General features: G+C 43.4%; 1 protein-coding gene across 4 annotated transcripts in view; it reads right to left on the bottom strand.

The window, feature by feature from the left end:
• The window catches only part of helz (helicase with zinc finger), a 295,601-nt gene that overhangs the window by 105,244 nt on the left and 176,119 nt on the right, over nt 1-14,238 (bottom strand). For all 4 annotated transcript variants that reach the window (XM_070857885.1, XM_070857888.1, XM_070857887.1 and 1 more), the window contains exon 21: nt 9,224-9,452. In XM_070857885.1, coding sequence (XP_070713986.1) covers nt 9,224-9,452 — 229 coding nt within the window. The remainder of the gene's footprint in view (nt 1-9,223; nt 9,453-14,238) is intronic.

Genomic DNA, 14,238 nt, shown 5'->3' with positions numbered 1-14,238 from the left:
AGATGGCAGAGTGAATTGCTTCTAATTTGTGTGAATACTGCCCTCATCTTTATGGTACAAGGTATGGGGGAAGAAAAGCAGAAACAGGTACCATCTGTATGACCACATATTTGTGTCTCTCTATACATGTACAGGTACAATGTTTCAAATCCGGCTACCTCGGGACCAAGACCGTGCCGATTTTCAGATTTTTCCGGATTTCGGACAAGAAAATCAAGAGCATACGTATGCTACCGAGACAGACAAAGTACTAATGGTGGCGTGGGTCAGGTCGGGCCGAGCTGGGTCGAGGGTCATTCAGCAAGGCTCGGAGCGATCGCACGCCATTTAAAACACAGCAGCGAAGCCGATAACTAGTCTGGCTCGCCGTTTTCTGGACAATAATTCCGGATTTTATTTCACTGATGGTCAAAAGGGATTTCTCAAAAACGCCCGTTTTTTGGACAGCTGGATTGGAGATGGTGTACCTGTGTAACTATATGAAAAAAAAACAGCTACCACAGTTCTACGAAAACAGAAAAGTTGTCGAAATATTTCGAATATAAAGCAGAAATAACTAAACATTAAAAAAAATTCTGAAATAGTAAGTAATTTGAAGTCGTCGGCCACGCACCTTGTATACAATTTATATACGCTAGGTAGAGACATCAGCTGATTGGCCTACTCAATTACAACTAAAAGAACATTGCCCCTGAGCAATGTGACATGAGAAACCCTTTTTTTTTTAAAATCAATTCATTAGGTGAGTGACCATTTTGGATAATGTGTCAGGTCACGGCCCCTCTCCCTCCCCCTGTTGGATACGAGAGTGGCACGATCAGAATTTTTCCCTCAAACACAAGATTGACAAACTCCAGCACATACCACACCACCCTCCTGCATATCAGCAAAGCCCAGCACATATCACATCGCACCGCACCGCCCTCTTACACAACATTAGCAAACTCCAGCATATCCTCCGCCACCCTCCAGCAGGAAAGTACTGGCAATGGTGGGGAAAAAACAAATCACCAATTTTTAGTTCATGAATGAATACTGGAAGTACTTCTACGGCATTTTACATCAACCAATTCTACTTTCTATTCTCTGACATTCGAAGTTACTCTGAGCCAGTGGTTGACTGCTTTGATTGAACATCAATCTGCCCACATGCTATCTGGCTAATTAAAAAGCAATGTAATATTTACTGAGCTGACTTTAGAACTTGAAGCACTGACTAATGTATTAAGCAGGCTGCTTTTACGAACAGTAATTTTTAAAACAAATCCAGCTCTTTTTATGCTCTCCCAGCTGGGTCCCAGAGTTACCTGATGCTCCAACAGGTTTGCCTCAGGTAAAGAATGAAAGACTTGCATTTATATAGCGCCTTTCATCGCCACCGAACGTCTCAAAGCACTTCACAGCCAAATAAGCACTTTTGGAGTGTAGTCACTGTTGTAATGGCAGAAGGTGCATCCGCGAGGCTGAGAACTACGTGAATAGCATGTTTCAGGAGGTGGTCACCCCGCAGCTTAAAGGCATGCAGGTAGAGGGGTAGTGGGTGGCCACCAGATGTAGTAATTAAGTGTGCAGGAGTCCCCCCATGAGTCCATCTCGCTTTCAAACCAATATTCACTTCTGAGTATCGGTAAGGACGATGGTGCCTCTGGGGAGTGCAGCCAGCGCCAATTCCAAGGCACCACGGGTGGCTCAGCTGCTCAAAGGGGAGGGACAAAGAACAAAAGAGCTCTAGTCATAGGGGATTCTATAGTTAGGGAAACAGACAGGCGTTTCTGTGGCCGTAGACGTGACTCCCGAATGGTTTTGTGCCTCCCTGGTGCCAGGGTCAAGGATGTCACAGAGCGGACGCAGGGCATCCGGTGTGGGGGGGGGGGGGGAGAAGGATAAACAGCGAGAAGTCGTGGTCCATATCGGGACCAACGACATAGGTAAAATAAGGGACGAGGTCCTACAGGAAGAATTCAGGGAGCTAGGAAGAAAATTAAAGGGGAGGACCTCAAAAGTAGCAATCTCCGGTTACTACTGGTGCAACGTGCTAATGAGTATAAGAATAGAAGGATAGAGAGGATGAACACATGGCTGGAAAGTTGCTGTAGGAGGGAGGGCTTTAAATTCTTGAGGCATTGGGACTGTTTCTGGGGGAGATGGGACCTGTTCAAAGCGGATGGCTTGCACCTCAACAGTGCCGGGACCAATATTCACGCAGGGAGTTTTGCTCGTGCTGATGGGGAGAGTATAAACTAGCTTGGCAGGGGGATGGGAACCCGAGAACGAATTCAAAGGGAAGGAAGTAAAGCAGAAAATGGATAGCAAGAATCTAAAAAGCGAATCTGTAAGACAGAGGAAACAGGGCAAGGTCTTCGTGTGCTGAATGGTATCTACTTTAATGCAAGTATAGCGAATAAGGCGGGTGGAGCTAAGAGCACAGGTGGACACTTGGGAGTATGGTATTATAGCCATTATAAAAACATGGCTGAAAGAGGGGCAGGTTTGGCAGATCAATATTCCTGGTTACTGGATTTTTAGACAAGATAGAGAGGGGGTAAAAAGGTGGGGGGGGGGGGTGTTGCGGTACTGATTAAAGAAAATATTACAGCGGTGAGGAGGGATGATGTGTTAGAGGGATCATCAAATGAGGCCATATGGGTCGAATTGAAAAATAAAAAAGGGCCGATCACACTGCTGGACGTGTATTATAGACCCCCAAACAGTGGGAGGAAGATAGAAGAGCAAATTGCTGTTAAGTCTAAAAACCATAGGGTAGTAATAGTAGGGGATTTTAACTATCCAAATATTAATTGGGACAAATTTAGTGTAAAGGGTATAGAGGGTGCGGAATTCTTGAAATGCATTCAAGAGAACTTTTTTAGCCAGTATGTAGCAAGCCCAACACGAGAGGGGGCAGGCGGTCTTGGATTTAGTTTTGGGGAATGAAGCTGGGCAGGTTGAAGGGGTATTAGTGGGAGAGCACTTGGGTGCCAGTGACCATAATTCAGTCAGATTCAAGTTGGTTATGGATAAGGACAAGAATAGGCCTGGAATAAAAGTTCCGAATTGGGGAAAAGCTAATTTTGCAAAGTTAAGGAGTGATTTGGCCATGGTGCACTGGAAACAGCTACTTGTGGGTAAATCAACAGTGGGAGGCATTTAAGGAGGAGATCCGGAAGGCTCAGGCCAAACATGTGCCCTTAAAGAAAAAGGTTGGGAAAAATAATTCGAGCCCCCTGGATGTTTAGGGACTTACAGTGGAGGATTAAGAAAAAAAGGGCCGCTTATGTCATATATCAACGGCTAAATACTATAGAATCTTTCGAGGAATATAGAAAGTTAAGAGGCAAAATTAAAAAGGATATTAGGAATGCTAAGAGAGAGCACGAGAAATTCTTGGCCAGTAAAATTAAGGAAAACCCTAAGATGTTCTATAAATATATTAAGAGTAAGAGGGTAACTAAAGAAAGGGTAGGGCCTATTCGAGACCATGAGGGTAATCTTTGTGTGGAGGCAGAAGATGTTGGGACGGTTCTTAATGAATACTTCACTTCTGTTTTCACAAGGAAAGAGGTAATGCAGATACTGCTATCGAGGAGGAGTGTGATATTCTGGATGAAATAAATAGAGAGAGAGGGAAAGTATTAAGGGGTTTAGCAGCTTTGAAAGTAGGTAAGTCCCCAGGCCCGGATGAAATGCATCCCAGGCTGTTGAACGAAGTAAAAGAGGAAATAACAGAGGCCTTGACCATCATTTTCCAGCCCTCTTTGGATCTGGACATGGTGCCGGAGGACTGGAGAACTGCCAGTGCAGTATCCTTGTTTAAGAAGGGAGAAAGGTATAGGCCGAGTAATTACAGGCCTGTCAGCCAACCTCAGTGGTGGGAAAATTATTGGAAAAAATCCTGAAAGACAGGATAAATCAACATTTGGAAAGGCAAGGATTAAAAAGGGATAGTGAGCACGGATTTGTTAAGGGAAGATCGTGTTTGACTAAACTGATTGAATTTTGTGAAGAGGTAACCAGGAGGGTCGATGAGGGTAGTGTGTACGATATAGTGTATATGGACTTTAGCAAAGCTTTTGATAAGGTTCCACATGGTAGGTTAAAGCCCATGGGATACAGGGCAAAGTGTCAAGTTGGATCCAAAATTGGCTTGGAGGTAGGAAGCAAAGGGTAATGATTGATGGATGCCTTTGTGATTGGAAGGATGTTTCCAGTGGGGTTCCACAGGGCTCAGTTCTGGGACCCTTGCTTTTTGTGGTATTTATCAACGATTCAGATTTGAATACAGAGAGTATGATTAAGAAGTTTACAGACAACACTATAACTGGCTGTGCGGTTGATAATGAAGAGGAGGAAAGTCATGGGCTGCAGGAGGATATCAATCTACTGGTCAGGTGGGCAGAGCAGTGGCAAATGGAATTTAATTCAGAGAAGTGTGAGGTGATGCACTTTGGGAGGGCTAATAAGGAAAGGGTACACACTATGGGCCCAAGTTTCCACATGATTTGCGCCTGATTTTTAGGAGCAACTGGTGGAGAACGGACTATCTTAGAAATCGCAATTCTCCACATTTTTTTTTTCTGCAGTTCTAGTCAGGTAGAACAGTTCTACTTTGGAACAGAATTTTTTCTTCAAAAGGGGGCGTGTCCGGCCACTGACGCCTGATTTGAAAGTTTCCACAGTGAAAACGTACTCCAAACTAAAGTAGAATGGAGCAAGTGAAGATTTTTGTAGAACTGAAAAAACCTGTTCTACACATTAAAAAATCAGGCGCAGGTTACAAATTAGGCGTCCAGAACGAGGTGGGGGGGGGGGGGAGGGGAACTCATTAAATTCTACAATCAATCCTTATTTATATTTCTACAAATATTATACAAATAAATCCAACCTGAATAAACATTTATAAGCAAAGAAAAGATTAAATAAACCATCTTCCTACCTGTGTGAAAGTGTTTCAGGCACAGAGAATTCTGCAGCCGTTCGTTCCCGCGGGGGAGGGGGGAAGGAAACAGTGAGAAGGCTGCAAGTGTTAATGTGCTTTTATTAAAAAAATGTTCAAAAATTAAACAGCTGCAAAGAACTACAAAAATGGCCGAGTGCCAATGTTTTTTTTCACACTGAGCATGCGCAAACGCTGCAACGCGCACGCGCAGCGTTGCCGGCAGGAAAAAAAACTAATTTAAATAGTACCCGCCCCCTCCCACTTACAAAATCGGTGAGAGTGTAGGCTCCGCCCCCCTGGGCGCCGCGCCAGGCAGACAAGGAGCTGCAGAACGCTCCAGAATTGCAAGGTTTTTTTTAGGTGCCGTTTTAGGCGCGCAAAATGGGCGCCCAGCTCGGAGGGGCGCCCGTTTTTTATCCTGTGGAAACTTGGGCCCTATAAATGGTGCAATGTTAAGGCAGTTTCTGGTTTGGTGGAATAATCATGCAGCTCATGTCCAGCAATCTTCATTTGCTCAGAAAAAAGAAAGGTAAGGGAGAAGAGAGGGGCCCAGGAGGGTGGGGGGTGGGGGGGGAAGAGAGACATCCTCTACCCTGCTTCAGTTGCTTGTCCTCAAACACCAGCATACACTCAATCATTTCTGTACAACTTAAATAGGTTCAGACTTCAACGCGGCTTTGTTCAAATGCATTATGACCCACAATTCCTTTCACATGTAACATTTGTGAGGCAGTCAAATTTTCCATCACACTCCAGGATGTGCAAGATTCTAGGGATTTAAAAAACAATTACAATTTCACATTTCACATTTCTGGTGATATGGAGGAGAGCTTCCTGCGATATTGGCTTGTGGAATAATAAAATACAAAAAAACTAAGACTATAATATACTAGTGGTCTTCACCAAGGACATATGCAAAAATAGCCCACTCGTTTAAATCCAGCCCCTAAAGGGTCAAGGCACTTGCTATTGGAAAATACCAACCTCTGCTTTAATCAATACAATTTTCAAATACATCATAGAATCATAGAAAATAGGTGAAGGAGTAGACCATTCGGACCTTCGAGCCTGCACCACCATTCAATAAGATCATGGCTAATCATTCACCTCAGTACCCCTTTCCTGCTTTCTCTCCATGCCCATCATGGAAGAAGGCTCAATAGTTCAGAGTATCTTGGTCATGAACTCTCTGAGCAGCAGTACAGCTTATACTTCATTAGGAGACTCACTGAAAAGCTAACATGCAGCCCAAACAGCACCCACCCAATTTTCAAATCACCCTGCACTCAAAAGACTAATTCCACCAGTACAAATCTCCCATTATGATCAACTCTGCCCTCTATCATCTTACAGTTCCTTCGTGAACCAAGAGAGCAGCTCAAGCCAGAATCTACTTTGAGGTTTGAATTAATAGGTTTGATTGAAACTGCAAACAGTGTATTGGGTAACGGTATTAGAAAACCTTTAAAGCACAATTTTAGAAATAATAGTGAATGGTGAAAGTGCTCAAGTATAAACAATACTGGGTGATCAATAGTTGATTTATGGACTTCCTTGCACTTAAAACCACACAAATTCAAAGGTAGACGAAAGATTTGTATCATACTGATTCACTGTAGACTTCACAAATCGAGACATACCAATCTTCAGTTCACAAACCAATCAAGGTTTCTATCTCCTCAAAACAATTCATTACTCGGAGAAGCCTTATCTCGATCATCATGCACATTATTCAATTGTCCTACAAGAATTCAAGGACAAGGCAGAGGAACAGATTCTACCAACTGAGCGATTGTCAAAAGGCCGATTTGGTTGGATTGCACTCTAAACAAACAGTCCCAGGATCATGGTTGCCATGACTAACCAAGGCTGAACAAGCAGTTTGATGCAGATACACTGGATGCAAAGTTATACCATTGTTCATTGAACACTCACTGGTCCACGGGATTTCCCACAATTCAAGTTGTGACGGCACGAAGAGCTGTACCAGTCAAAGATTTTTTTTAAACTAGGTAATTTTAGGTTATAAGGATTAAGAATGGGACAGACGTATTGTACAACGTGTTGTCGAATGCTACTGGAACACTTGAAGAAAGAACAATGTTGTTTCAACAATTATACAAACTGTGAAGTTTCAATTATGTTTAGGATACAGGACTTTCTCAGTACAATAATGGGACTAAAGGCAGACAAGTCCCCTGGACCTGATGGCTTGCATCCTAGGGTCCTAAAAGAAGTGGCTGCAGAGATAGTGGATGCATTGGTTGTAATCTACCAAACTTCCCTGGGTTCTGGGGATGGCCCAGCGGATTGGAAAACCACAAATGTAACGCCCCTATTTAAGAGAGGCGGCAGACAGAAAGCAGGAAACTATAGACAGTTAGCTTAACATCTGTCGTTGGGAAAATGCTGGAGTCCATTATTAAGGAAGCAGTAGCGGGACATTTGGAAAAGCATGATTCAATCAAGCAGAGTCAGCACAGTTTTATGAAAGGGAAATCGTGTTTGACAAATCTGCTGGAGTTCTTTGAGGATGTAACGAGCAGGGTGGATAAGGGGGAACCTGTGAATGTGATGTATTTGGATTTCCAGAAGGCATTCGATAAGGTGCCACATAAAAGGTTACTGCACAAGATGAAAGTTCACGGGGTTGGGGGTAATATATTAGCATGGATAGAGGATTGGCTAACGAACAGAAAACAGAGAGTCGGATAAATGGGTCATTTTCTGGTTGGCAAACAGTAACTAGTGGGGTGCCACAGGGGTCGGTGCTGGGGCTTCAACTACTTACAATCTATATTAATGACTTGGATGAAGGGACCTAGTGTAATGTAGCCAAGTTTGCTGATGATACAAAGATCATCAAAGGGAACGCAAATTGTGAGGAGGGCACAAAAAATCTGCAAAGGAGTATAGACAGGCTAAGTGAGTGGGCAAAAATTTGGCAGATGGAGTACAATGTGAGAAAATGTGAGGTTATCCACTCTGGCAGAAAAAATAGAAAAGCAAATTATAATTTAAATGGAGAAACGTTGCAAAGTGCTGCAGCACAGAGGGGCCTGGGGGTCCTTGTGCATGAAACACAAAAAGTGAGTATGCAAGTACAGCAAGTAATCAGGAAGGCAAATGGAATGTTGGCCTTTATTGTAAGGGGATAGAGTATAAAAGCAGAGAAGTCCTGCTACAACTGTACAGGGTATTGGTGAGGTCACACCTTGAGTACTACGTACAGTTTGGCCTCTGTATTTAAGGAGGCTGTTCAGAGAAGGTTCACTAGGTTGATTCCAGAGATGAGGGGGTTGACTTATGAAGTTAGGTTGAGTAGGTTGGACCTATACTCATTGGAGTTCAGAAGAATGAGGTGATCTTATCAAAACATATAAGATAATGAGGGGGCTCGACAAGGTGAATGCAGAGAGGATATTTCCACTCATAGGGGAAATTAAAACTAGGGGGTATAGTCTCAGAATAAGGGACTGCCCATTTAAAACTGAAATGAGAAGGAATTTCTTCTCTCAGAGGGTTGTAAATCTGTGGAATTCTCTGCCCCAGAGAGCTGTGGAGGCTGGGTCATTGAATATATTTAAGGCGGAGATAGACAGATTTTGTAGCGATAAGGGAGTAAAGGGAGCGGGCAGGGAAGTGGAGCTGAGTCCATGATCAGATCAGTAATGATCTTTTAAATGGCGGAGCAGGCTCGAGGGGCCGTATGGCCTACTCCTGCTCCTATTGTCGGACTTCACCTCCAGAAATTGAAGAAGTTGGGTAAATTGTACAAGTTCTACGTTGGGTATCGGCCAGAAAGACAGATGGACAGAAAGGCCTTTGATAAGCTGAATGAGCTTCTCTTACTGTGCTTCTCTAGCCTTGGTTTGACATGGCAAACATCATCCTGTGAATGCCGATGCATTCAAGGGGAAGCTGGATAAACACGAGGGAGAAAGGAATAGAAGTTTATGCGGATTGGGTTGGATGAAGTAGGATGGGAGCAGGCTCCTGTGGAACCAATTGGGCCAAACAAACGGTTTTCTGTGCTGTACATTCTATTCCACATTTATATTCATCGGTAATACGTAATCAAAATAATTCCTTTATAAGCACAAACCAGGGCGAGGGTCATGCAGGAACCCTCTCATTGAAAGCAAATCGGTCTACCCCTTTTGGTAGACGAGCTTTGAAAATCAACTTTGAAAAACAATATACTTCTTCAGAAGCCAAAACAAATCCAATTATAATACTGAGTAATCATTAGTTTCCTGGTTATTTAGAACAATCGTTTCACTTTACCTGCATCTCCCAACTGAGCACAGAGCTATTGGATCTCCAACCACAGCAACCAGAGACTGTGCTCTTGTGATGGCAGTATTAAGTAGTTTGTAATTAGACAGAAACCCATAGTCCAGGTCCTCAGTGGAGTCCTCTACTAACTGTTCCTTTCGCTTGATGGGGGTCTGCTTATGTTTGCACGTGTGTCTTGTCCTTACTGTACTGAGAAATAAGACTCTAAATTGCTTGCCTGAAAAATAAAAAAAAGACATAAAAATTGATATAATTTTTCCAAGTCTTAGTAATTTCAAAGCAACTATACATGGAAAAAATGATCAACACCATTGTTAAGACATTAAACATGGTTTATGCTGGCTTTTGCTAACTCAGGTGAATTCATTTTGTATTCCTAAGTCCAGAAACAACAGCTACATAGATTTATATAGCGCCTTTATCGTAGAAAAACGTCTGTGAAATGCATATTTTCAAAGTTGGAATGTAAGTTCTCAACTTTATGGGGCTCCATTTGAAATTCTGAGTCCCGTGTCAGCATGTCAGCACTGAGTCAGAAAGTTGTGGTTTAAGTCCTATCTTTGAGACTTGTTCACATAATCTGGACCGGACACCAGTGCAGCACTGAGGGACTGCTGCGCTGTCGGAGGTATAGTCTTTCAGATGAAACGTTAAACCGAGGACCCGTCTTAAGAATGTAAAAGATTCGGTGGCACTATTAGAAGAGCAGCAGTGGAGTCCTCCCTGGTGTCCTGACCAATATATATCCCTCAACCAACACCACTAATACAGATTATCTGATCGTTAACTTATTGCTGTTAGTGGGACCTTGCAATGTGCAAACTGGCTGCCGCGTTTCCCAACATTACAACAATGCTTCATTGGCTGTGAAGCACTTTGGGAAGTCCTAATGAATGAAAAGCCTGATAGAAATGCAAGTCTTTTTTTTCTTTTATACTGTTGCTGCACCATAGCAGGAGAGGATTGTGCAGATATAACTAATACCCATAGCCGAGTAGGATAATTTTCAAACTTGGACCAATAAAAAGGAAGACACAAATAACCTTCTGAATGTACTAGAGGACAGTGGGTCTAGTGAGAAGGAGGAACTGAAGGATATCCTTAATAGGTGGGAAATTGATGGGATTGAAGTCCGATAAATCCCCGGGGCCTGATAGTCTGCATCCCAGAGTACTTATGGAAGTGTCCCTAGAAATAGTGGATGCATTGGTGATCATTTTCCAACAGTCTATCAACTCTGGATCAGTTCCTATGAACTGGAAGGTAGCTAATGTAATACCACTTTTTAAAAAAAAAAGGAGGGAGAGATAAAACGGGTAATTATAAACCGGTTAGCCTGACATCAATGGTGGGGAAAATGTTGGAATCAATCATTAAGGATGAAATAGCAGCACATTTGGAAAGCAGTGACAGGATCGGACCAAGTCAGCATGGATTTATGAAAGGGAAATCATGCTTGACGAATCTTCTGGAATTTTTTGAGGATGTAACTAGCAGAGTGGACAAGGGAGAACCAGTGGATGTGGTGTATTTGGACTTTCAAAAGACAAGGTCACGCACAAGAGATTGGTGTGCAAAATCAAAGCACATGGTATTGGGGGTAATGTACTGAAGTGGATAGAGAACTGGTTGGCAGACAGGAAGTAGAGAGTTGGGATAAACGGGTCCTTTTCAGAATGGCAGGCAGTGACGAGTGGAGTGCCACAGGGCTCAGTGGTGGGACCCCAGCTCTTTACAATATACATTAACGATTTGGATGAAGGAATTGAGTGTAATATCTCCAAGTTTGCGGACGACACTAAGCTGGGTGGCGGTGTGAGCTGTGAGGACGATGCTAAGAGGCTGCAGGGTGACTTGGACAGGTTAGGTGAGTGGGCAAGTGCATGACAGATGCAGTATAATGTGGATAAATGTGAGGTTATCCATTTTGGGGGCAAAAACAGGAAGGCAGAATATTATCTGAATGGCGGCAGATTAGGAAAAGGGGAGGTGCAACGAGACCTGGGTGTCATGGTTCATCAGTCACTGAAAGTGGGCATGCAGATACAGCAGGTGGTGAAGGCAAATGGTATGTTCATAGCTAGGGGATTTGAGTGTAAGAGCAGAGAGGTCTTACTGCAGTTGTACAGGGCCTTAGTGAGGCCTCACCTGGAATATTATGTTCAGTTTTGGTCTCCTAATCTGAGGAAGGATGTTCTTGCTATTGAGAGAGCAGCGAAGGTTCACCAGATTGATTCCAGGGATGGCTGGACTGTCATATGAGGAGAGACTGGATCAACTGGGCCTTTATTCACTGGAGTTTAGAAGGATGAGAGGAGATCTCATAGAAACGTATAAGATTCTGACGAGACTGGACAGGTTAGATGCAGGAAGAATGTTCCCGATGTTGGGGAAGTCCAGAACCAGAGGACATAGTCTAAGGATAAGGGGTAAGCCATTTAGGACTGAGATGAGGAGAAACGTCTTCACTCAGAGAGTTGTTAACCTATGGAATTCCCTGCCGCAGAGAGTTGTTGATGTCAGTTCATTGGATTTATTCAAGAGGGAGTTAGATATGGCCCTTATGGCTAAGGGGATCAAGGGGTTTGGAGAGAAAGCAGGAAAGGGGTGCTGAGTGAATGATCAACCATGATACTGAATGGTGGTGCAAGCTCGAAGGGCTGAATGGCCTACTCCTGCTCCAATTTCTATGTTTCTATAACTGCAAACGTGGTTATACCGGCTGTGAACCCAAAAGAAACAATTATATAAAATAATGGATTATTTAGTTATTAGAAGGAAACTCACTGGAGGAGATGAGGGTTGTAAATCTGTGGAATTCTCTGCCCCAGAGAGCTTTGGAGGCTGTGTCATTGAATATATTTAAGGTGGAGATAGACAGATTTTTGAGCGAAAAGGGTTATGGGGAGTGTGCAGGGAACTGGAGCTGAGTCCATGATCAGATCAGCCATGATCTTATTGAATGGCAGAGCAGGCTCGAGGGGCCAAATGTCTCCTGTTTCTTATGTTCTTTTGGAGGGTTATTGATGTTCAGGTCAAATGTCACCTTTTTCTCGCCCTGCAGCATAGCTGATTCCATTGATACAGACATCAGGATTCCATTGCTTTGAATTAAAGAGTAGGAACCAAAGCACATTTAGGTTTTGAAGGATTTGTTTTTGTACAGAGAATCAAAGGATTCAGGCTTTTTTTAGGGCCACTTTGCTGGAAAGAGGATTGATGAAATTATCTACACAACAATAATACATTTACAGAAAAATGCGAGGCTGTGGGCAATTCCTGGAGCTGCACTTAGCACAAGCTCCCACACACCACTCAAGCCATCTTCTAGGAGGGGCTGTAGGCTAGCAGTGACCTGCCCAAAACCAGGCAGGGACAGTGACTGCATCAAAGAGGATCAGTTGTGTGTGGAATTCCCCCCTTTCTGTCCCTGCCCTTCTGATGAACTTCAACTTTCAAACTCAGTGCCAATGAGCCTTGCAAAGAAACAAATCTATCATGTACTGCTCCTGTGGGAGCCATGCAACCAAGCTGTATAATTTCACAAAAATATGCATCTGAAAATCAAAAGTAGTTCTGGTCAAATCACATTAGCACAGTTTAATTTCAATTTTAAAAAGCCTTTAAAAAACAAACCTATGTACTTTCTGGCCTACAAATGTATTTTGTCAAAGTAGGATCAAACACTACTTTCTTCATACATTTTTACATCAATACATTTGTACATTAATGGTTTAGATGAGGGGATTAAATGTAGTATCTCCAAATTTGTGGATGACACTAAGTTGGGTGGCAGTGTGAGCTGCAAGGAGGATGCTATGAGGCTGCAGAGTGACTTGGATAGGTTAGGTGAGTGGGCAAATGCATGGCAGATGAAGTATAATGTGGATAAATGTGAGGTTATCCACTTTGGTGGTAAAAACAGAGAGACAGACTATTATCTGAATGGTGACATATTAGGAAAAGGGGAGGTGCAACGAGGCCTGGGTGTCATGGTACATCAGTCATTGAAAGTTGGCATGCAGGTACAGTAGGCGATTAAGAAAGCAAATGGCATGTTGGCCTTCATAGCGAGGGGATTTGGGTACAGGGGTAGGGAGGTGTTACTACAGTTGTACAGGGCCTTGGTGAGGCCACACCTGGAGTATTGTGTTCAGTTTTGTCTCCTAACTTGAGGAAGGACATTCTTGCTATTGAGGGAGTGCAGCGAAGGTTCACCAGACTGATTCCCGGGATGGCGGGACTGACCTATCAAGAAAGATTGGATCAACTGGGCTTGTATTCACTGGAGTTCAGAAGAATGAGAGGGGATCTCATAAAAACATTTAAAATTCTGACAGGTTTAGACAGGTTAGATGCAGGAAGAATGTTCCCAATGTTGGGGAAGTCCAGAACCAGGGGTCACAGTCTAAGGATAAGGGATAAGCCATTTAGGACCGAGATGAGGAGAAACTTCTTCACCCAGAGAGTGGCAAATCTGTGGAATTCTCAACCACAGAAAGTTGTTGAGGCCAATTCACTAAATATATTCAAAAAGGAGTTAGTTGCAGTCCTTACTACTCGGGGGATCAAGGGGTATGGCGAGAAAGCAGGAATGGGGTACTGAAGTTGCATGTTCAGCCATGAACTCATTGAATGGTGGTGCAGGCTCGAAGGGCTGAATGGCCTACTCCTGCACCTATTTCCTATGTTTCTATGTTTAATACAGCAGAATATCAGGAGTCATTTGTTTGGAAAACTCCCATCATACCTGTTTAGAGTAACTTTCTAGGTTTTCTCTTCCTTCCTGAAGCCAATTCTCCCTCTCAGACGGGGCCTCGATTTAACATCTCATTCGAAACATGGCCCCTCCGACAGTGCAGCACTCCCTCAGCACGGCACTGGAGTGTCAGCCTAGATTCATGTGCTCAAAGTCCCTGGAGTGGGACTTGAACCCACATCCTTCTGACTCAGAGGCGAGGGCGCTGTCTACTGAGCCACAGCGGACACAATGAACGTTTCTG

The sequence above is a fragment of the Pristiophorus japonicus genome, chromosome 16 (genome assembly GCF_044704955.1).
Source record: "Pristiophorus japonicus isolate sPriJap1 chromosome 16, sPriJap1.hap1, whole genome shotgun sequence".
NCBI classification, from domain to species: Eukaryota; Metazoa; Chordata; class Chondrichthyes; family Pristiophoridae; genus Pristiophorus; species Pristiophorus japonicus.
Note: the sequence above shows the minus strand (reverse complement) of the source record. Positions and strands in the feature narration are given on the sequence as shown.